The following is a 21,492-nucleotide window of genomic DNA, read 5'->3' as shown; positions in this document are numbered from 1 at the left end:
TACACTCCTCAATCCAATCCAGAGCTGAAGAAGCCATCTCTGTTCTTCTTCTGAAGAGAAGACTGCGACTGCGCTTCACCTCATCTAGTTCCCTTAACACTGATTAATGAAACCAAATGTTAGGCATGGTTCTTATGGTAAAGATTGTCAGAAGTGATTGCAGAAAACTTTTTCCAGATCTGTATGATAGATTCATGTTCCATATTCGTTTACAGCCTTGTCGTATAGGAAAAGTAAATGCTTATGTGGTTGTTTCTAGTGCTTTAAGTGAATATAGAAACTATTATCGGTGTATGTAATAATAAATGGAGGCAGAGATTTAAAGGTTTGTGGGATTTTTACCTGTTCTTGGTACGACCAGATGTGTCCCCTTGAGACCTTGTAGTAGGTGCAGTGGCTTCCTGGACTCCTTATCCAGGAGTGAAGAAGTGTCCAGCACAATGGTCCACTTCATCTTGCTCTTTCCATCAGAAAGGACCTAAAACACAGTGAACTAATGATTAGTATAAATACTACCACAAAGGATCAATAGAGGACAATCGAGTTAAGTAGGACTTACAGAAGAAGAACGAATGCCTCTAGAATTGTTGTTCCTCGCTGATGTAGTAGAAGCCTCAGTGTATGACTGACTTTGGGAAGAAGATTTGTCAAATAGAGGTTGAAAAGGCACCCGTTCAGCTTTCTTCTTCAGTGCCACAGGCTCATGCTTCACCTTAGATTTGCTGCTCATGCTCTGTAGATCTTCTGGTTTCTGTTCCGCCATCACATTTGCTTCCAAATGATCAAAGAATGGTTTACGTGTTGCTTTAGAGGAGGAGCCTTTTGTACCCTTAATATCACCAAATTCTCGCAAACGTTTTAGCATATGAGAGTTTGGGGTAAGATTCTCCTTATCTGGGGTAAAGATTTCTGGTTCTGCGAATGCCTCTGAATCAACAATAGCAATACTGGAATGAACCAGTGAGGAGCATGATCTTCCTGAAAGCTTTGAAGAGCTCTTGCTATCTTTCACGTCACCAATATCTTGTAATCTTTTCAACATATGAGAACTTGGGGTGAGATTCTCCTTGTCAGGAGTAAAGATCTCTGGTTCCAGATTCTCTGTACCATGATGAACAGTCAGAGAAATAGACTTGTCACTTAGAGCCTGTCTTCTATGCAACTTGTCTTTTGGTTGTCTCCCAGTTTGCTTCTGCTTTCCTTCACTCTTGTTGGTCCGGATCTGAAGAACGGAAGCAGCTTTTCCTCTCCTAGACCAAATGTTGCATGTGCTTGAGCTATCCATCTCAGACAGTACATCATCTCTAACAGTATATGTTTGCGGGGTCTGGTTTTCTTGACTTCCAGTATCATCAGAAGGCAGTTCTTCAATCGGTTTTGTTTCCCCAAAGGTTTCTGCCGTCAAGGTTGAGAGAATTGGACACCATTTATCAGTACTTTCTTCACCCTTTATTTCGCTTAGGCTGTAATATTTTTCGGATCTCCCAGAGCCAATTGACAATTCTGGTTTGGGTTTCTGATTTGGTGTTGACAAGAAAATTTGTGTATTACTTCGTTGGACCTCAGTAAGGCACGAGCTGCTCCCTTCATCAAATATCTGTTCAGTCTCTCTGGTCATTCCTGATTTTTTATTCTGATGTCCTGCAGAATTAGCATCACTCCAGATCTCAGAATGATCCCCAACTTCACTCTCAGGCATTGGCTGCCAACTCGAGCATAGACTTTGGATATCTTCGGTATTGTTTCTTGAAAGACATTCGTTTCCAGCGGACAAATCAGATATTGCACTGACTTGTCTTGAACCAACCTTGGCTTCTCCATTGCTTGTCTGATGTAGTACGTTCTCCCTTTCAGTCTCTATGGCTACTTCACTCTGGACTTCAGTTAAAATTTCTAAAGTTGGCTCAGCTTGAGAGAAGGATTTGGTAGATACTGCAATAACTTGCCTTGAGACCTCAGTTTCTCCATTGTCTTTGTGACTCTGAATATCAGCCTTTGGTTCTCCATTGCTTTTTTGATGTAGTAGGTTGTCAATGTCAATATCTACTGCCACTTCACTTAGCACTTCAGAACCTAGGAGGCCTGGAGCGTCATCAGTTAAAATTTCCAAAGTTGGCTCAGCTTGAGAGAAGGAACTGGGAGCTACTGTAATACCTTGCGTCGAGACTTCAGTTTCATTATAAGCTCCGTGACTCCAAATTTCAGCCTTTGTTTCTCCAATGCTCTTTTGATGTAGTGGGTTCTCAATTTCAGTCTCTACTAAAACTTCACCCATGAATTCAGAACCAACGAGGCCTTGCGCTTCAGTTAAAATTTCTAAAGGTGGCCCAGCTTGAGAGAAGGAATTGGGAGATACTGCAATAACTTGCCTTGAGACCTCAGTTTCTCTATTTTCTTGACTCATATTATCAGCCTTACTTAGTGGTTTAGCAGATGCTTCCATAACCTCCTTTGTGACTAACTCAGTTTCTTCACTGACTTCTGGATGAAGGCTCAGAATCTCAACCTTTATAGTCAACTCAGGTGCAGAACAACTAGAAGCTTCAAAGCAGTCATCAATCTTTCCCTTACTTGGGGAGCAGCTACTACTTGGAATTTCTGCGTTGACTTCTACACTATTTATGGACAACTCTGGTGACGCCTGAACATCTTCCGTGAGCCGTAGTATTTCTGAATTATTGGAATCTGTTGAGAGTTGTAGCGATAAAGTCTCCTTTGCAACTAGAAATGGATCCTCCTCATTAGGCACTGATGATTCCATCCTCTCTGAAATCACATTCAGATGCAAACCTCCATCTCCTCTGGCATTGCATTCATCAGCCTCTGCAGCGACAAGAAGGTCAGAACAACCTAATCCCTCCAGGTAGCCACCACTCTGCTGCTTACTTGGGGAGCAGCTGCTATTTGGCTTATCTTCCCCGGCTTCTAAAACATCCAAGTCCCACTTTGTTGAAGTCTGCAAATCTTCTTTGATTTGAAGCTCTTGTGACCTGGCAGAATCTCCAGCTAGTGCCAAAACACTTGGAGACGCAAGTGGCAACGACATCTCCCTCGTGGTAACATATGTATCCTCATCCTCACTAGGGACTGATGATCCAGTTCCTTCTGACGTCACATCCAGATGTAGATCTCCATCATCACTTAATCCAGTATTCACTAGTGACTGCAGTAAAGGCAGATTATACACTATCAGGCTAAGCAAACAACATCTGATAACTATAGAGCTAGAGCAAAATAAGAACAGCTAAACTAACAACAAAAGTTAACATCAGTAAGGAACTTAAAAAGTTAAAAGCACGTTTCGAACAGTAAAAGCAAGAAACATAGGAGAAAAGATCGAACCTGATGTTGTGCAACCTCTAGATTCTCTGCTTCAGTCATTCTATTCTCATCTTCTTGCTCCATCACCATAGACGCATCAAGTGGTGAAACAAACGGATTATCAAAATCATACGCACGGCTCAACGGAATCCAGTGAAGCCTATAGATCCTAGTTGAACCACCAATCCTAATCATATCACCTTCTTCAACCTCGACACAAGCATGTGGCTCAACTCTCAGATCCCTAACCCAAGTCCCATGAACTAAATGGAAAAAAAAAATCAAATCAAATCAACAACCAAAAACGCATAGAATCGAGATCCAATTCTACAGAAACAACAATCTAATTGCAGATGAAAACAATCTCGCGAGAGAAACATCGTTTGAACTGGAGTTAGAGATGATTCATACCAGAGGATAGATCCGTGACGAAGAGTCTCTGACGAGATGAGATCGATCGGATTTCTAAGTGGAATCTGCTAATGCTAGGGTGCGTTAGAAGAATATCGCAGTCTGGATGACGACCGACGACGAGAGTGTCCTCTACCTCGTCGTCATCGCCGCTAACAGTGGAACCGTTTCTCTCCGGCGAAGAGAAATCGCGACTATTCACAACGAAGATGTTTTTGAGAATCGCGCCGTTTTTCAGAACGGTGAATACCGGAATCGTCTTCTCCGGCAGTCGTTGCTCCTCCTCCATCAGTTTCTCTTCCTTGACCTCCATGGATACCGTCGTAAGATCGAACTAGTGAGAGACTATTGAGAGAGATTTCGAAATTCGAAAACGAAGGAGGATGAAGAATTCTAGAGTGTTCTCTCTTTCTCTCTCTATCTCTCTCTCTCTCTGATTTTGAAAAGAAGAGTCCGTTGTGTTGTTGAATCGACGACCTCTATTTACACTCGTAACGGCTAATTGTGTCATTCATCTCTCACGACAATTTCAATTTTTTTTAATTTTAATTAATTCAAAATTTAGGTTTGGCCGTTTGGGTTAACACATGAATTTAGGTTATGTAATTTCTACCAAATAATTCAATTTGTTTAAAAAAAAAAAAAAATCTACACTTTTATTTAAAAATAGTAATTCAAAAATTTGGAGTAAGAAATCAGGTTTCGAGTACAAACCGAAGTAGAATGATCTGGTTTGGTTTGGTTCGGTTCGACACAATTTAATTCACTTTAAGCCAAAACGAAATACATAAAAAGAGCAGATTCTACTTAAAACTCAAAAAAGGGTTTGTTGCAAAGTGAGAGTATACATAAAATGTGTGAGATATGGGATCATCTATTCCTCCTTGGTACGAGCAAGCCTTGCACGATGCCTGAGCTCAGCTCTTTTCCACTTTACAATCAGGTAGCATAGCGAAAACAGTGTGTTTATCTGTCAAAAAAAAAAAAAACACAACACCTCCATCAGATTTCCCAAATCATTATATATATATATATTTCTTTCAGATCCTAACAAAGTGATGGACTTATTATCAGTATGGTTTAGTTTGATCTAAGGATTAGAACTGTTCTTAAAAAGTTAAAAACAACTAGATGGCATTGTTCTAACTCAAATATGAAGTGCTCAATCAAAGTACTTGGCAACAAATTATTCACTGCTAAAAAAAATCAGAACATGAAACCAGTAGATTCTTATATATTATTAATACAGAGAAAGGAGAGGGGCATTGCTCAACACATACCAGGATTATCATTGCAATGACCAAAAGAGGTCCAGACCAAAGAACCGAAACGAAGACCCCGTGCTGGTCAAAGTAGTTTTGAGTTGAGAAGCTCTTCCAGTTTTTTCTCAACTCCCGGTTGAGATTCTCTGCAAAGTAAACCCCCCCCCCTGCATTTTTTTTTTTTTTTGAGTCACATCATCAGTCTCAATAACGTATACTAAGAAAGTATACTCACAGAGATGCAGTAACTTTATATTCCAAACTAACAGTTGTTGTTGTGCTGCGAAATGAATATCATATTTTCCTTCAACCAACCACTGAATCCAAAAAAAAAAATCTCGCATAACTCATAAACCCATGCAAGTTATAGGATCTCCATATGGACGGTGTGACTCTCTAACCATGGATCCTAAAATAGACTCAATACAAACGCCTAGTATGTTCAGTTGGAGTGAAGTAAAATATATTTAAAGCTCCCAGAAACCCTTGATACAGTATGAATTCCACAACCTAGCCTAGTGAGATCATTGGATAAGAGAAAGAACTGGTAACAAAGTAAAAGAAAAAAGGAGACGATATTAAAACATAAACAGTCTAAACAATGGAGGAAACGCATAGGGAGAAATGAAAAAGATCCAAAATCAAAGAGACTTGTTGTGACAAAAAGGGTTACTACAGCAAACGAGACAGTAGGTTTACTTGAAGAGTTTGAAAGGGAACTTACATGCCAATAAGAAGAGGAACATATGGAAGTTGAGATGTCTTCTAGAAAGAAGAGTCACTAGTAGCAACAAAGCATGAAACGCCATTAATCCCATGATCCAAGGCTCCTGCCACACAAAATAAACCCCAATGTGTATATGAGTATGTAATCCCAAATTAACGGAGAATCAAATCCAGCCCTACAATGTCGAGAATTCGAAGACTTCTGATTCTAATTTCGCCAAGACCAATTGATATATAACAATACGAAAGGACTCTGATTCAAAACAACGTAAAGACAGATTCATTACCTTCCAATCAATGGCGTGGAAAAATCCCAAGAAATTATCGTAAGCAGGTTGTATTCCTGTTCGTAGCTCTCCGGAGAGTTTCTGAACCAGATCCGCCATGAGATCCATTTGTTGCTCCATCGCCGATCTTATTTCCTCCATTGTCTACTAATTTTCACCGGAATAACAAAAAAAAAAAAAAATCAAATCTCGGTTTCAAATCGCGACGCTGATGAATTTATCAATCAATACTCACACTCTCCAAGTAAACAATCACTTTTTTCTCTTTCGATTTCAACTCTCAAAAAGATTTCACGATCTCGCCCCACCCAAGTTTTTATCGAGGTTTTTTGCTTTCGTTCGCTTAATGCTCTCGAAGTTGCCCGAAAAAATATTCACCGTCGTCTCTGAATACCCTTATAGATTTAGCATTTTTACAATAATGCCATTGTGATTGTAACAGTGGTAGTATTACAATAATGCCACTGAGATTGTATTCTGGACTATTTTTCAACAAATCATAGTTTTTCAGAATTCAGAGTAATCTGATTTTAAGGGAAGATCTGAACCGATACTTAAACCCAATGAATTGATCTTCGAATTAAAAATCAGTTCTTAAAGAGAAAAAAAGCTCTGATGAAATGTACTGTTCTAAAAATAAGACATACATAAGATGATTTTAAGAGATCCCACTCCTTTACAATGTTAACAGATCACTTGATATAATCCCACTAACGATTACAATATTTATTGTAGAGGATTATTAACATATAAAAAAATCAATAATAGTAAACTTAGTTAGGACAGATATAAGAATGGGGGTGAATGGAGTTGTTGACAAAGGAAGCAACTTTCAGGATTTGGATGTTGTTGTAGGTCGTTGCTTCTTACGGAAGAGGTAGTTTAGAAGCAGTCCAAGTAAAGGGAAACCTGTAACCATGCCTATGTAACCAAGCAACCATACGGGCCGTTTCGTCTGCCGACACAGCTCCTTAAAGCTTCTCTTTGTTACATCTTCCTCAGGCTTTCGTCCTCTCTGCTTCAATGCGGTGGTATTGGTGTCTTTCTCGTATTTGACTGCTGCTACCAACCCGTCTTCTGCAATGTTTAAGTACGGGCCTTGGCTTATCAAAGGCTCTTGTTTCCCTGATGACCCTGAGCTTCTTTTCTCTTCAATCTGCAACCAAAAATTTGATTATCTTAGGAAGAAAGCAATAGACAGAAGAGTTACATAATCTAAACAGCAATTCTAACAAACAAAATATTTACTTTCTGTATATGCATGTAACGACTGCAGCTAAGGGCGCCAAGAAACTCATTGGTGGCTCGTACCCACCTGTACACAACATATATAGGCAGTCAAAACAGCAGGAAGTACTATTTTCACTTAGTTAGAATCTGAGATATACAAACCATAAGCTAGATCCAGTTAATCCTTCGAAGAACGCTAGATGTCCCCCATGATTTGTTGTAGCCAAGACAATGTTTTTGTTTGCCCTTTCAATAGAAACTTCATGTTAATTGTTGTAACAGGATTTTAAGATTTTAAAAAGAGATCGATAGCGTTTTACCTGCATTCATCCCAGGGAATAGCTTCCTTTGTGCATAATGGATCATCTAGAGCACTTATACAGAGTAGTGGCACCGCCACATTTCCTATGTATTGGGTGCTGCTCGATTTTCGGTAATACGTATCCACAGTCTGCATAAAGGTGCAACCCATTGTCACTTTGTCAGATCAACAAGGAACTTAATGGTGACTATGAAGAGCATTGCAAAGATGTATATATTAATGACAAAGCCACTTCTCGGGGAAAACTAACTTCAGGAGTTAAGATAATAGGGAGGAGAACTAATACCTCGAATTTTCCAACTAGACAGGTTGCATGGTTGTCAAAATCTCGGATGGAACGTGACTGATGAAGTAATATAGTTAGGCAACAACAGTCAACGTTGATACCAAAACAAATATGTAAGTTATTTGCTCAAGAACTCTGCTAGTGCCAATGCCTTTACCTAGTAGACTGTATAACATATAGAACAGTGGTTAAATGACTGACCTTTTTGATGCCTTCCCAATTAGCAAGCCGTGAATACTGAGGTTCATGCCTGCAATGAAACTAAAAGTTATAACTGAAACGGTGAAACCTCATTTTCTCAAAGTCGAATATCTAAAATCTCTCCACTCAGCCCATCTTACAAACTCAAAATCTAGGCAGTTCTTGATCAAAGTGGTGGACATACAATTGGGCATAACCTTGGAGTCCGATGGTCAGAGCTTTGTCGTAGAGCTTTTGTTTAAACGTCCGACAGATAAACCTGTCACCAATCTTGTTGGCAGGAGAAAAAGGAAAAGAAAAAGCAACTAAACCCTTGGTAAAAAACTATTCACAAGTTCAAAGGTCTGAAATTAGAACCCAATGAAGAAAATAGAAGATGTCTTGACTTCTCATCAAGTGATTAGAGAGAACTTAAGACACAAATCAATATGCAGAGAAGTACACAGTTATAAAAAAATAACTCACCAAGAGGTCCCATGGAGAGCAAATAGCTACCGCACCCCTCAGAGGAGTTTTTTCACCCTCTTCCCCAAGGTATTTGACCTGAAGCATGAGATAGTTTCAGTAACCTCACATCAATAGTATTTGGAAAACTTAAATCGAGCTAACTGGGAAATATGCAGCAAAAGGTCCATGATAGAAAAGAAAATTCATCACACTTCAACATAATTCAAAGCTAAGACTTGTTTCTCAGCTGGATCAAACTGTAAGAAACCAAAATTGTAAAACACTAAGGTTCCTGATTAAGTACCAGAACATTTGCTCCAATGCTAGTTCCAATAGCAAAGAGAGGAGCCTTCGGGTACTTTTGTTGAAGATAACCAAGAACAACCCGTATATCCCCTGTCCATCCAGCATTATAGAAGCGATCGGACTGCATTCGTTTGCAGCATAGCAAGATTGTATATAAGTAAGCATAACGAAATATAAAAACTGAAATCAGAATGCTAGGAGACTAGCGTAACTCACAGTAACAGAAACACCACCCAAACCTCTATGGTTGCTAATAACAACATTCCAACCTGTTTTTGCAGTGTTGTAGGCAAGATGCTTCAAATACTATACAAAACCACCAATGCAAAGTCAATTAGACACATTTTCACTAAAAAATTCACGGGTAAGAGATCTAACAGTTATAAAGCACAAATCCTCCTAGCTAGCCTAAGACTTACAGCAGAAGAAGAATCACTAGTTAAGCCTGGAATAACAACTGCAATAGGCGTTGTGTCTTCTTCTTTTGTAATGTCACTCTGATTGTGAAGAGCACCATCAAGAACTAGACAAATCAAAAACAGATTCAACGATGTAATCAAAATCAAAAGCAACGTTCTCAGCCACTAAAAATGTTACCATCAGAGTTCGTCAGCCAATCCAATGCAATCGTTCCACCATCAGAAGCAAGGAATAGCTGCCTGAAACAGCACAAAAAATGAATGGTATATACAATTTGTGACTCAAATCGCAGAGAAATAACCAAAACTAAACAAATAAAATCAAAAATAACCTTCTATAGCTGAAAACTGGAGGCAATCCATGAAAATTCAAGAAACAGGTTTGAATATGAGGACTCGCTAACCACGGCGTCGCCACATATCTGAAAACAAAAAGAAGATCAGAAACCGAATCCACAAATTTCGCCCAAAAATTAATCAAAAAAGTAGACAACACACACTCACCGGCCGTGAAGAATCCGACACCGGGAAACAACGCCGTGATAAAGAGACGAATCTGGATTGTAAACGAGATTGACGCTGCATCTGAAATAGCGAAGAAACGCATCACCAAGGAAGTGAAACTCGATGAAATTGTAGAAAAAGATGGTCGAGATAAAGAAGAGAGCGAGGAGGTAGTGATGAATTGGGATGAGGGAGAGAGCTTGAAAGAGAAGGTCGTATGGAGATGGAGATGGAGACAGATTCGGATCTTTTCCTTCCATTGTTGTGGAGCTGTTGCAGATCCGGGCGATAGGAAGAAGAATCTAGAGAGAAAAAAGGATCTTTCAATTCTTCATGGTTTAGGCCAACGAAACGAACGGACAAAGAAGAGGCGTGGCGGGTTAAGATTTTATTTTTTTTGCACGGACTTATAATGTTAAATTATTATTTAAATCGTATTTTCAAATTCTTTTGTACAATTAATTAATTACACGCCGACGTTTTCGTGTTCACTAGGGAATAGGAATGGGGGCACAATTCCCATTTCGTTTCTGTTCCGTCCCGTACACTTCGTTTAGTGTTTTAGAGGGGATGTGACATTTGTTTTTACACTTGTCCACACAATTGGTTTGATTCTCTTGTTATAAAAGGCAAACCGAGTCTCTCTCTCTACCATCATCAGCTGTGGTGAACGCACGTGTGGACTGGAGAGAGACACCGGAATCGCACGTGTTCAAGGCGGATCTTCCCGGGATGAAGAAAGAAGAGGTTAAAGTGGAGACAGAAGACGACTCTCTTCTAAAGATCAGCGGAGAGAGACACGTGGAGAAAAGAGGAGAAACAGGACACCTGGCATCGTATCGAGAGATCGAGCGGGATGTTCTCGAGGAGGAGGTTTAGGTTGAGTGCCGGTGAATGTGAAGATGGATCAAGTGATGGTGTTTTGACGAGGAGGAGGTTCTCCAGGACTGTCACCGTGCCTAAGGTTAGAGGAGACGGATAAGGCTCAAGTTAAGTCTATTGACGAGTTCTCTTGCTAAGCCGCCAATTTTTGGTTTAAAGTGATGTTTGGTGGTAAATTCGAGTTTGATCCATTTGGGAAGATAATATATTATTATTTATTCTCCAAATGATCTCATATGTAGAAACGTTTTTTGTATGTACACAATACAACTAACCAACAAGAAAAATGAACAATACAAAGGAAATGCTACAAAACCAAGCCAACTTACACCCATAAAACCCAAAAAAAAAAAAAAAAAAAAAAAAAGAGTACAAAGTTACTACTAAACTCTTGCCATTTTTGTAACCCGAATCATCACACCTATAAAGGGTTTCGAATTTCGATGGCATCCATGGGATCACTCACATCCACATTCTTTCATCATATCATCGTTGGTGTTTACCGTCTGTCCAATCCCAATTGTGAACTTCAACAGTTGGGGTGGACATCGTTAACTACAAGCTTCGGATGGTGTCCACGCGGTCAATCACATCAAGAGCTTTCATGCGATCAATGTCAAAATCAATGATGGGAACAGAAGAAGGTCTTCTGGTTGAGAAAGTATCCTTGTTATTTTTCATCATCTCTCCCATCATTGGCGAGTGGCTACTGCTTTTGCTTAGCCTGTGGTGCTTGGAAAGCCGTGCTTTCGCCACCGTATCAAACTCTTGGCTCTTGCTTATTCCTGGTGTTTTTCTCCTCTTGCTTACGTCTCTAAGCATCTCTCGATCCTCCATTGTCAGCAACGGAGAACCCTGACTTGGGTTGTGTGAACCGCTGGATAGTTGGATCGTTTTCTGGTTAGGTGATCTGATTGGAGACTTAACCGGAGATCTTAGACCATAACCAGTAGTGGCCCTGACTTGCGTAACGAGATGATGAAGCCACACCACCAGGTCTAATATGTAAACCTCAGTTTTTTCTTTATCTGCATGGTGAAGTGTATCTATCCTTAGTATTGTTTGTCCTGCAGGTCTCTGGTTCGCTTCTGACCTGAAATTATTTTGCATAATCTAACATTCAGCCAGGAACGAGATTGCATGCATATATACATAGCACGAAAAGAGAACAGCCCTAATATCTGCTTGTAACTTACCCGGAACTTGCCCATTCTCCAACCCATCCAAACCCGTGATGTGCTCTGGTTAAAAAAAAGAAAAGACAGAGGCATAAGTCTGACTTACTTTAATAGTTAGAACGAGTTCTAATGATGACAAAAAAAAAAAACCAAGATATTATGCGCAGAAGCTTACTTGGTTGTGTTTGTAGCAACAGGAACAAGCCACTGCAACGTTTTTTCCATTTCGGCTTTTATTTGAGGAACAGTTAGCTGGTTCAAACAAATCAGATGTGTGGTGAGCAGGCATACAAATAACTTTTCAGGTAAAAAACAGTGCACGTAGTCCATTCATTTGTCAGCACAAAAGCATTATGGGCAGTATGGAATAATAGTAATACCTCTTCCTTAGTCTGAAAGGACTGTATTCTGGACCGTAAAGCAGATTTTATACTTGGGGGTAAACCTTGGTACAATGCGTCTCTTGTGCTTGCAGGCATAGTGCTAGACCGGGATACCTACTCATTGAAATGAGAAAATAACTTAATTAAAATAAATTCCACTAACCAACGTCGACAAAGATACAGGTCCAATCATTTTAATATTGATATCCCCTAACGAGATCGGATAACCATTGGATACGAGACAGAAGATTCACAATCCCAGGCAACTAGAATTTGTAAAACAGGTCAGAAAGTTAAACTAAGTGATAAACAGAACAGTAACTTACAAGAGTATCAATTTGAGTGATGATGTTTGCGTAATGTAAGGCAAGACCAGCAGAGCCCAATTTTTTATGATTGATTGGCGGGTCATTTGCAGGCTTATCAAGATCTGCATCATGGTTTGTAAGGACATGATACATTTTAGATACGAAAAACAAAACCGACACACTAAATACTCAATCTTCTTGAAAGTTATAATAAGACTAAACTGCTTTATCCAATAAGAGCCTCACCTGCACCACCAAAGGCTTCATGAATCTCCAAATGCAAGAAATGGACAACATCTACGAGTTTCTCCATTACCTAAGCATTATTAGTATTGCCAAGAATTAACAATGGAGTCGAGATGAACCCAGAAACTTCCCGAAATAGGAAACTTAATGATTTCTCAGTTTGCAGCCCTTACCTCTTCCAAGATCCTAGACCAAAGAGATTTTTTCTTCAAGTTTCTTACATGCTTCTTCTGACTTTTTAGTTCAGTTCTTAAGATAGCAAGTGTATCTCCCACACCTAGCAAAAACGGAAGAGAAATTAGAACAATTACCAAGAAATGAAATAAAATAGACTGTAAACAATATCATCCGTTTCCAAAGATATAAACATATATTGCTATTTGGTACCTACCTCGTTGTGCTGTGCTTGGGTTCTCTTCTTCCTGGATCTTACGTTGGTAATCTTGTTCAAACCTATCCAGCGCATGGAGTTCGTGATACAAGTCCTGAAACACAAGAGATAATCAGAATAAATCGCCATTGAAAGAGTCAAGCAGGACCGAATATCACCAGTTGGCATGAAAAATACGTACAGCTGTAAAATGAACAAATGACATCAGCTGGTGCATTATGGTTTCTGCTTCTTGTTTCAAATGTTTCTGGGGTGTAAATTCAGAGCCCAACCTAAATCATAACACAGAACTAATGAAAGGTCAGATACTTCCAAAATGAATAGACTCGTTGTGTGACCATAGTGAGTCAGTGACAGGATCATGTTGGAACCTGTCAAAGAAGCGATCCAGGTTGTGGTATTGAGGATCCTTGCAACGATTTCCAAAACGCACCACCTCTCCAGAAAAGATCCTCAACTCTTCCCTGTTTACAATAAGTAAATCACTTACCTCCAAACTACAAATAAAAAACAGTGTAAAAGTATACAGCATCAACACAGAAACACTGTCAGAGGCTGTTACCTTTTATCCGCAGCAGCAGTTCTCAACAGTTCATCCATGTCTTTCGATATTAGGTTTTGGACACCTTCTGAAGGTAACACTGCCTCTTTCAAATGTGTAATGCTATCTTTCGAAAGAGAATGCATAAGATTGGCGCCTTTAACGATGGTGTTAGCGACTTCAAAAGACAAGATTGAGATCTTATTCCCTTTAACAGTCGTCGCAGAAGAAAATCCCCCACTAAGGTTCAGATTCGTCATGCTACTCCCAAGTGTGTCCAACACATCAACAGCTTTACCAAGTCCCATAGTGCCAGCCCTACCCAAAAGAGAGCTTACTTCTGAAACCTATAAATAAAAACACCTTAGTAAAGTAAAAAAGAGGTAAATTTGAACTCAGAACTCAATCACAATGCATAACATTTCTTTACCTTAGCCACAGCAGCCTGCCTAGACTTAGTGGATCTAGATTTCTGAGATAAAACCCTGGATAAACGAGGGATTCCATCCTCGATATTCTGAGGATGAGATCCACCAGAGACTACATTCAAATTAGGAAACGAAAACGATTCTGATGTATGCTGCTTATCATCCACATTCTCCTCCCTCATAGGAGAAGGATCAGCAACTTTGTCCCTCGCTCTGCCATCACCAGACTGAAGTTTCACCTCAGACCCATTATTTAAATGACCATTAACATGTGCAAAGCTTCCACCAGGAGCATTATTTACAGAAGAACTCCTCGAACAAAGCCCACCCATCACAGCAAGTTACAAACTTTTATTATCGAAATCAGCTCTCAAACTCTCTCGAAGCTCTCCATACGCCAACTCGATCTACGAAACTTCAAAAGGATGAACAATGTAACAAGCAAAACACAGCAATCGCAAATCCTGATCCGTATAAGAGGAGCAACAGTCCATTAATGGAGCAAATTGCTCAGTAAAAGAACCTTGATACTCATATAACAAACCTGCCAATGAATCAAGAAGAAAACACAAAAGCTTTTTTAGAAACAGTTTCTGATTAAACAAACAGCCATAAAAATCCAAAACCCTAGAAACTAAAGAACACAAACGAGATATTGAAATCAGTAGCTTGGATGAAGAGTCGAGAATACAAAAGAGACCTAAGAGTCAGAAACTCGGATCTGGGAATTAGATTGAAGTCAGATTCTTCTTCTTCTTCTTCTTCTTCTTCTTCTTCTTCTTCTTCTTCTTCTTCTTCTTCTTAACCACTTGGGCTTCTTCTTCCAGAGAGAAGTGACAAGTTCTGGGATGAGGAAACCGTGAAGATGTCTCTATACAAGCAAAAGAAGAAACGCGACTCGAAAAAGAGAGAGAGGAGAAGAGAGAGAGAGAGAGAGAGAGAGAGAGAGATGAGTTGAATAGAGGAGGGAGGTTCTGTTGAGAGGAGTTGGAGAGTGTCAGATGGTGAGAAGTTTTAGCCCCAACCAAAAAAAAAAAAATTTCAACCTCTTTCTTCTCGTTTTACCCATTTCTACACTCTTCAAAACTCATCCCCATTACACTTTTTATCTTCAAAAAAAAAAAAAAAGTTTTTCTACTAACAAGTTGCACTATATTTAAAATTTTAAATTATCAGTTTTTGCTCTTTAAATAGAATATAGTTTAGTCTATTAATTTTTTTAATATTTAAAGTTACAAATATTCTGTATTTCGAGCCGATTTTATTGAACTAAAAATAATAAAAAATACAAATACGTTAATTTCAAAGAGTACCAAGTTTTGTTATAGTGTCAGTGCGAAATTCTTAAAACGTGTTATGTGAGAACTCACTTTTGATGATTTTACGCAGCTCATATAAAAGAAAATGTAATGGCATAATCAACGTGTTATCAACTAGATTTGTCTTCTTCGAGTTTGAATTATAAAATCATGAACGATATATTTAATATATAAGTAAATCATGAATGCTATATTTAATCATGAATTATATTTAATATATGTTTAATCATAAGTGATCATTCTAATTTCATACTACTATATTTTTTTCAAAAAAGAAAAATTATATTTGCGTAAAAGAAATTCCAAGTAGTTTTTAAAGTGTATCAAGTAACTAATTATTTATACTCCCTACTTTTTACCATTTTGTACTTTTTGTTGTTTGAATGCTTTGGTAAAAAATTATTGGAGATTCTAGAAAGAGAAAAAGTGAACAAATCAGTCAACATGTGTATGCATATCTAGTTTTGAAAATGAAAGTTGACTTTTTACCAAATAAAGGACGACAGTATCTATAGTAGGCTTGAATTCACAATGTTTTACCAAATTACCTTGTGTGGCAATGTCATAATAGCATTATAGCATTGGTCAAAAGAACCTTGAAAGGAAAAATAATTTCTTTTAAGTATGATGATGATATAGAACAATTAAAATTAATTGTTATAATGTTTTCATATATCATTTAGTATCTATATTAACATTTTTTAAGTACATTTTGGTTTATGCATTTAAGTTTTATTTATTTAATTTTTTTTTACAACATTAACCCCTAAAACATTTCCATAAATAACATTGCAGAGAAACTCAAATACTAAACATTCTTAAATTGACCAAAAATTGTTACATTTATTGCCATAAAATCTTAACAACATCTATACATTCCGATTTTTTCAAAAATAACTCTACCCATTAAAGTTTTAATCCATCTCCAAAACTATTTTTATAGATGCTAGAATCTCTCAAATTTAAATGATATACAACAATTTTCCATAACAAAAGTTTACAATATCCATAATTATATTAACATTAATAAATTTCTTAAACTGAAAATCCAATTATAAAATGTCACATTAAATATGTTGAAAATCCCCCATATAATTTGGTTTATTTTTTATTTTTTGAGGAATTACCAAAAAAAAAAAATTTATTAATTATCATAAACTATATATATTGACATGGAAAAATTATAAACTATAAAATATGCTAATTTCGTAAAACAATTAAAATAATTAAACTTGATAAAAAACTTTATTTATTTTTTATTTTTTACGCAAAAACTTATTTTGATTTTGGTGAGACGGATTTGCATTAATCTCATATAGGGAGTTAAGTGGAATTGTTTTTTTTTAAACACTTTTAGATGTGTACCAGGAGATAAATGTATTACTAGATTATACATATACCACACGGGTTAAAACATTGAAAACACTGCAAAAATCCTATACTTTGAATACTTATATCAAATATCTGTAAAATTTTATATTTTTAAAATTAATAAAATAACAAATAAATACAATATAAATTTTAAAATTTTAAAATTAAAAATATTGTCCCGCGGTGTACTGCGGGTTTAATTCTAGTTTATTTAATAAATGGCATGCGATGGCCCATTACTTATTTATTACATATTTATATATAAAAGAAAAAGGATAAAGCTATGAATGATTTGGAGCTTCAAATGTTTTGATCATTTTCGTTTTTTTTTTTGGAATGTAATTTGTATTACTCATTACTCAAAAGAAACATAAATTTTACAAAAGACATCATACTTTTTTTTTCTCAAACTTCATTCTTATTAAAAAAAAAAAGAGGTCTTGAGATTTCAATAGTATCAATGATGAGACAAGTGAAATTATTTCTAAGTATTTTATTTTTAGGTAACTTATTTAACTGCTAAATTAATTTTAATACTATATGAAATTGGTCGGGAAGGATGGTCTCTCTTTTGGACCAATTCCAAGATTCAACAAGTTCACATTGGTCAAATTCCATCCTCTTGAGTTATTCTGATGTCTCCATCGCTATATATTATCATGAATATTTTGATTCCACATTTCAATTATATCATTTTTGTTTATAAAATTCATTTGCCCCCACACTTTTTATATACAACCCAAAGACGCGTTCAAATTTATATGAATGATTAACGAAATCTATATGGGTGTTAGAGTTTGATGATCAAACAAAAATGAGATACACCAACTTTGACATATAAAATAATAAAATATATCTTCGTGAGGATCAAAATTTATTTACGGCTACCGAATAATGATGGAGATTGGATTCACTTCGTTGAATATGGTGCCATTTTTTGTGATTCTAACATTTTTATTTTAATCTTTTTCCCTTGATTTATTGTCTCTAGAATCTTATTATGTCGATTAGAACGTCTTATTTTAATGGCTAATTCACAAGAGATGTTTAGACAAGAAACAAAGTTCAGACCAATTTGCTTAATACTTTGATTCTGTTGTTTTAAACCCAAAATAATGAACAGTTTTTTTTTAAGAATTACCAAAGTTCTTAATCTAACTAATTACAATTTACAGAAAATGATTTGTTTTTAAAAACTTAGAAAATGTGGAGCTTTTCCCACGACGAGTTTCTCCTGCTCGCTCGACACAACGTACACGCAACAATATTGGAAGAGATTGAGATCTTAAATTTGTTTCAACCCCGAGATATGACAACTATAAAATAATATAGACTTCAAGTTCATCTTTGAAGGTCATATAAAACTATGGATTTTTTTCTTAGAACCATTTTACAACGTTGAATATGCATATGATTTATTTCAGATACAAATGGTCAATAAATATATATATATATATATAGCTTTGATGTGTTCCTAAACAATTACGTACGTATGCAATAAGTAAATTAGAATAAACCTACACATTTGGTAATCACAGTAGTACAAACACTTCTTAAGATCCAAGCAACGAACCTTCACTGATCCTTGTGGAAGCCGGTCCGGACGATGTGATCCCCATTGTCTGAAACGACCGTGTGGCAGAGGAAGAGGATGATCGAGTCGCACCCGAAGCAACCAACATAGATCTTGTGCTCATACTGTTCCCTGAAAACGATACTTCGCTTATGGTCTTTGGACATGGCGGCTTCTTTATCTCCGTGATTCCTTCTAGCATTTGAACCACTTTCCCCATCGTCGGCCTCTGCAGTGGCTGCTCTTGTATGCACCAGAAGCTTGTTTTAACCATCCTCCTCACTTGTTCCATGTCAACTGTTTGATCTTCGCCTAAACGTGTGTCAAGGATCGCCTGAGTGTTGCCCTTTTCAAACTCCTCGTAAGCCCAGATCGAGAATTTCTTGTGGTTTGTTTTCTCAGAGACATCAAAGTTCCTTTTTCCACTGACTATCTCTAGTAGAACCATTCCATAGCTGTAGACATCCGATTTTGAGGTTATGGGAAGATTTGCGAGCCATTCAGGAGCTAAATAGCCTCTTGTTCCTCTAACGCTGCTCATGTTGTATCTGTTGTCTTTTGGGTTCAAGAGTTTGGCGAGCCCAAAGTCCGAGACTTTGGCAGCGTAATTGTCATCCACGAGAATGTTCTCGGGTTTAATGTCGCAGTGTACAATGCAGTCGCGGCACTCCTCGTGGAGGTACGTTATTCCTTTTGCAGTCCCAAGCGCAATGTTAAACCGATACTCCCAAGTCAAGAACTTCGCTGAGTCAGTAGCAAACAGGAAATTATCAAGAGATCCGTTTCTCATGAACTCATAGACGAGAAGCCTGTGTCTTCCCTGGGAGCAAAACCCGATCAGTCTGACTAGGTTCAGATGGTGTGTGCTGCTAATAGTAGCAACCTCCATCCTAAACTGCTTTTCTCCTTGCTCAATTCCTTCGAGTTGCTTCACTGCAACCACGGTTCTATTAGTGAGCACGCCTTTATACACAGTACCAAACCCTCCAGCTCCAAGCTTCTCTTTGAAACTTTTGGTGCAACGCTGCAGCTCCTTATAGGTAAACTGCACAGGTGCACCAGAAGCGTACTCAAGCAAAGTGTAGTGAGACGATAAAGTTCCAAAACGAGGATTCTTTCTGCAGCAGCACCACCAGAGACATACCTCTACTGCAATCAAACCAAGAAGGCCACCTATTACAGCAACTGCAACAATCCACAAATGCACTTTCGAGTTGTTATCATCATCTTTCTTTGCAATCAAAAGTGTGTTAGGCACAACTGGACCACACACTTTAACATAAGAAGTACTCGGAACCGATGGCCTCTGGTATCCAGTAAAGAAGGAACCAGGTCGTTTTTGCCAACAATTGCCTGAACCATCAGACATTGAGACAGAAGCAAGACAAGCAGAGCTGCTAAGACAATTAGCTCTACAAGGCGAACTACCGGCAAAGAAACTCTCCGAGTTGGGATCGTTTTCATACGTAAACAACCTAGTGTGAGCCAACTCAAGCATGGTTGTGCTGCCAGAGCAATCATTTAGCTCCAATTTCCTCTTACATCCCTTTCTTCTATCATTCACATCAACAAAATCAAAGTTGAGAGACGGACACGAGCAAATCGGATCAGTATCGTTGTAACTACAAATCCCAAAGTTCCCACAATATCCATAAACAAGACACCGATCAAGAGCAGACCAATGATCCGTCACAGGTCCACTGTTTCCACTCGCGGAACTGTAAATTTTCAAATTCCCATCATCATCTAACTTCAAGAACCTAAACGTATCGCTATCACCGTAATCTCCACTGTAAACAGTGTCAACTCCTCCACGAAGATTGGAATCGAAGATGGAAACAACTCCATTAGTCTGTAAACCTAAGCTAGGAGAGGATAGATTCGAGCTAAACGATGAGTTGAGTCCATGATTCCAGTAAACCGTGTTATTATTCCACCTAAGAGTAAGATTTCCATTTCTCTCTAACTGAAACGAGTAAGGACCAGATCGGAGAACCTTACCCACGGTGAAATTCTGCGATTGGACGATCGTGTCCGTCGGGTTATCGAAGGAAGACCAAACCGGAACGCTTCGGTTATTGAGGAGGACGAGTTCACCGGAATCTTCAATCGAACCGGAAGTAACACCGAGACGATCGGTTTTAGATTCCCAGACGGTGGCGCCGGAGCCATTGGTAAGGCGGAGAGAGCCGGAGGAAAGAAGACGAAGAGATCCTCGTGAGTCAACGGTTCCTGCTGACCATATCGGAACGTTACCGGCGAAAGCAACGGCGGCGAGGAAGGAATCAGGTGAAGAAGATGGAACAAAGGAGACGGAGAAAGTGGAATTGGGAGATTGCCAATTCTGGTTGTTGGAACCGGAAGCGTAGATAACAGAGCCGAGAGGTATTGTAGACAATGAGAAAGGGAAGTGAAGGAGAAGCAGAAGAAGAGGGAGAGGGAGAAGCTTCACCTCCATTGTTGTGATTGTGAAGCTCCGTCTCTCTCCTCTGTTATCAATGAAGAAGACTGAAAAGACTTTTGTTTGATTTTTTTATATAAATAATTTGTTTAATTAGTAGTCTCCCAAGTTGACATTTCAAAGTAACAGTAAGCACTGAGGATTAAAATCTTCTTTTACCTTAATTCTAGAAAGACTGCACAAACAATTGGGGATAAATTAAGTATCCATGACATGGTTCACTTAAACTATCAAGCATCCAACATCATAATTCTGATTCATACAATTCTCTACTAATATGGTATGTAGTGGTGACTCGTTATGTCCTTTAAGTTATTCCAAAACTGCATTAACTACATTTGCCTAAGTTCACAAACCAATACGCAAAATTAAAACATACTTGTCCCGACTGTATTAACAAATATCACATCATAACATCATACATATCATGACATCAATCTATACCTTTATATACATCTTTATCATCATGCTTCATGCATTACACTCACACTATATCATCATATTATCAATCAAAATAAATTAATAAAAAAGCTAGGTGGGAGATGTGTATCCCAATTCCCCACTGGTCACGTTCTCATCTTACCTTTGATATAGAACCGATATTATGTGTGTCGCCAACCTTTTATTGCTCCACAACAACACCTGAGCTCAGAGACTGTCCCTGTTATGCAACAAACGTCATCTAACTT

At 38.0% G+C, this 21,492-nt stretch overlaps 5 protein-coding genes across 7 annotated transcripts in view; all 5 read right to left on the bottom strand.

Annotated features, from left to right (window-relative positions):
* The window catches only part of LOC104757779 (FHA domain-containing protein PS1-like), a 6,805-nt gene extending 2,623 nt beyond the window's left edge, over nucleotides 1–4,182 (bottom strand). Inside the window, exons 1-4 of the mRNA XM_010480566.2 lie at nucleotides 3,733–4,182; nucleotides 3,343–3,584; nucleotides 560–3,163; nucleotides 343–478 (exon numbers count right to left, since the gene is read on the bottom strand). Of these exons, the coding sequence (XP_010478868.1) occupies nucleotides 343–478; nucleotides 560–3,163; nucleotides 3,343–3,584; nucleotides 3,733–4,045 (3,295 nt within the window). The 5' untranslated portion in view covers nucleotides 4,046–4,182. The remainder of the gene's footprint in view (nucleotides 1–342; nucleotides 479–559; nucleotides 3,164–3,342; nucleotides 3,585–3,732) is intronic.
* On the bottom strand, nucleotides 4,414–6,383 carry LOC104757778 (transmembrane protein 18-like). Of its 2 annotated transcripts, none has more exons than XM_010480565.2 (5): nucleotides 6,243–6,383; nucleotides 6,008–6,151; nucleotides 5,719–5,824; nucleotides 5,013–5,161; nucleotides 4,414–4,702 (listed from the first exon to the last, which is right to left on the bottom strand). In XM_010480565.2, exons 2-5 carry the CDS (start codon nucleotides 6,146–6,148, stop codon nucleotides 4,607–4,609), a joined length of 492 nt encoding a protein of 163 aa, XP_010478867.1. In that variant the 5' UTR covers nucleotides 6,149–6,151; nucleotides 6,243–6,383; the 3' UTR covers nucleotides 4,414–4,606. The 2 variants fall into 2 exon arrangements, with proteins under 2 accessions (XP_010478867.1, XP_010478866.1); XM_010480564.2 differs by having other exon boundaries at nucleotides 6,008–6,154; nucleotides 6,243–6,382.
* On the bottom strand, nucleotides 6,621–10,114 carry LOC104757777 (phospholipase ABHD3-like). Its single transcript, XM_010480563.2, has 14 exons — nucleotides 9,723–10,114; nucleotides 9,551–9,640; nucleotides 9,397–9,458; nucleotides 9,219–9,322; nucleotides 9,016–9,105; nucleotides 8,798–8,920; nucleotides 8,512–8,589; nucleotides 8,231–8,316; nucleotides 8,047–8,095; nucleotides 7,846–7,902; nucleotides 7,558–7,688; nucleotides 7,400–7,483; nucleotides 7,256–7,322; nucleotides 6,621–7,163 (listed from the first exon to the last, which is right to left on the bottom strand). Exons 1-14 carry the CDS (start codon nucleotides 9,980–9,982, stop codon nucleotides 6,840–6,842), a joined length of 1,605 nt encoding a protein of 534 aa, XP_010478865.1. The 5' UTR covers nucleotides 9,983–10,114; the 3' UTR covers nucleotides 6,621–6,839.
* On the bottom strand, nucleotides 10,802–15,100 carry LOC104757776. 2 transcript variants are annotated; one of them, XM_010480562.2, is made up of 13 exons: nucleotides 14,780–15,100; nucleotides 14,082–14,623; nucleotides 13,673–13,998; nucleotides 13,482–13,574; nucleotides 13,292–13,382; nucleotides 13,111–13,204; nucleotides 12,893–12,996; nucleotides 12,720–12,789; nucleotides 12,492–12,595; nucleotides 12,163–12,279; nucleotides 11,958–12,034; nucleotides 11,801–11,845; nucleotides 10,802–11,697 (listed from the first exon to the last, which is right to left on the bottom strand). In XM_010480562.2, exons 2-13 carry the CDS (start codon nucleotides 14,409–14,411, stop codon nucleotides 11,160–11,162), a joined length of 1,989 nt encoding a protein of 662 aa, XP_010478864.1. In that variant the 5' UTR covers nucleotides 14,412–14,623; nucleotides 14,780–15,100; the 3' UTR covers nucleotides 10,802–11,159. The 2 variants fall into 2 exon arrangements, with proteins under 2 accessions (XP_010478864.1, XP_019095310.1); XM_019239765.1 differs by lacking the exon at nucleotides 14,780–15,100 and having other exon boundaries at nucleotides 13,673–13,991; nucleotides 14,082–14,173.
* On the bottom strand, nucleotides 18,122–20,850 carry LOC104757775 (G-type lectin S-receptor-like serine/threonine-protein kinase At1g34300). Its single transcript, XM_010480561.2, has one exon. It carries the CDS (start codon nucleotides 20,798–20,800, stop codon nucleotides 18,323–18,325), a length of 2,478 nt encoding a protein of 825 aa, XP_010478863.1. The 5' UTR covers nucleotides 20,801–20,850; the 3' UTR covers nucleotides 18,122–18,322.

Source organism: Camelina sativa, chromosome 17 (genome assembly GCF_000633955.1).
Source record: "Camelina sativa cultivar DH55 chromosome 17, Cs, whole genome shotgun sequence".
In the NCBI taxonomy this organism is placed as follows: domain Eukaryota; kingdom Viridiplantae; phylum Streptophyta; class Magnoliopsida; order Brassicales; family Brassicaceae; genus Camelina; species Camelina sativa.
This window is presented reverse-complemented; position numbering and strand designations above follow the sequence as displayed.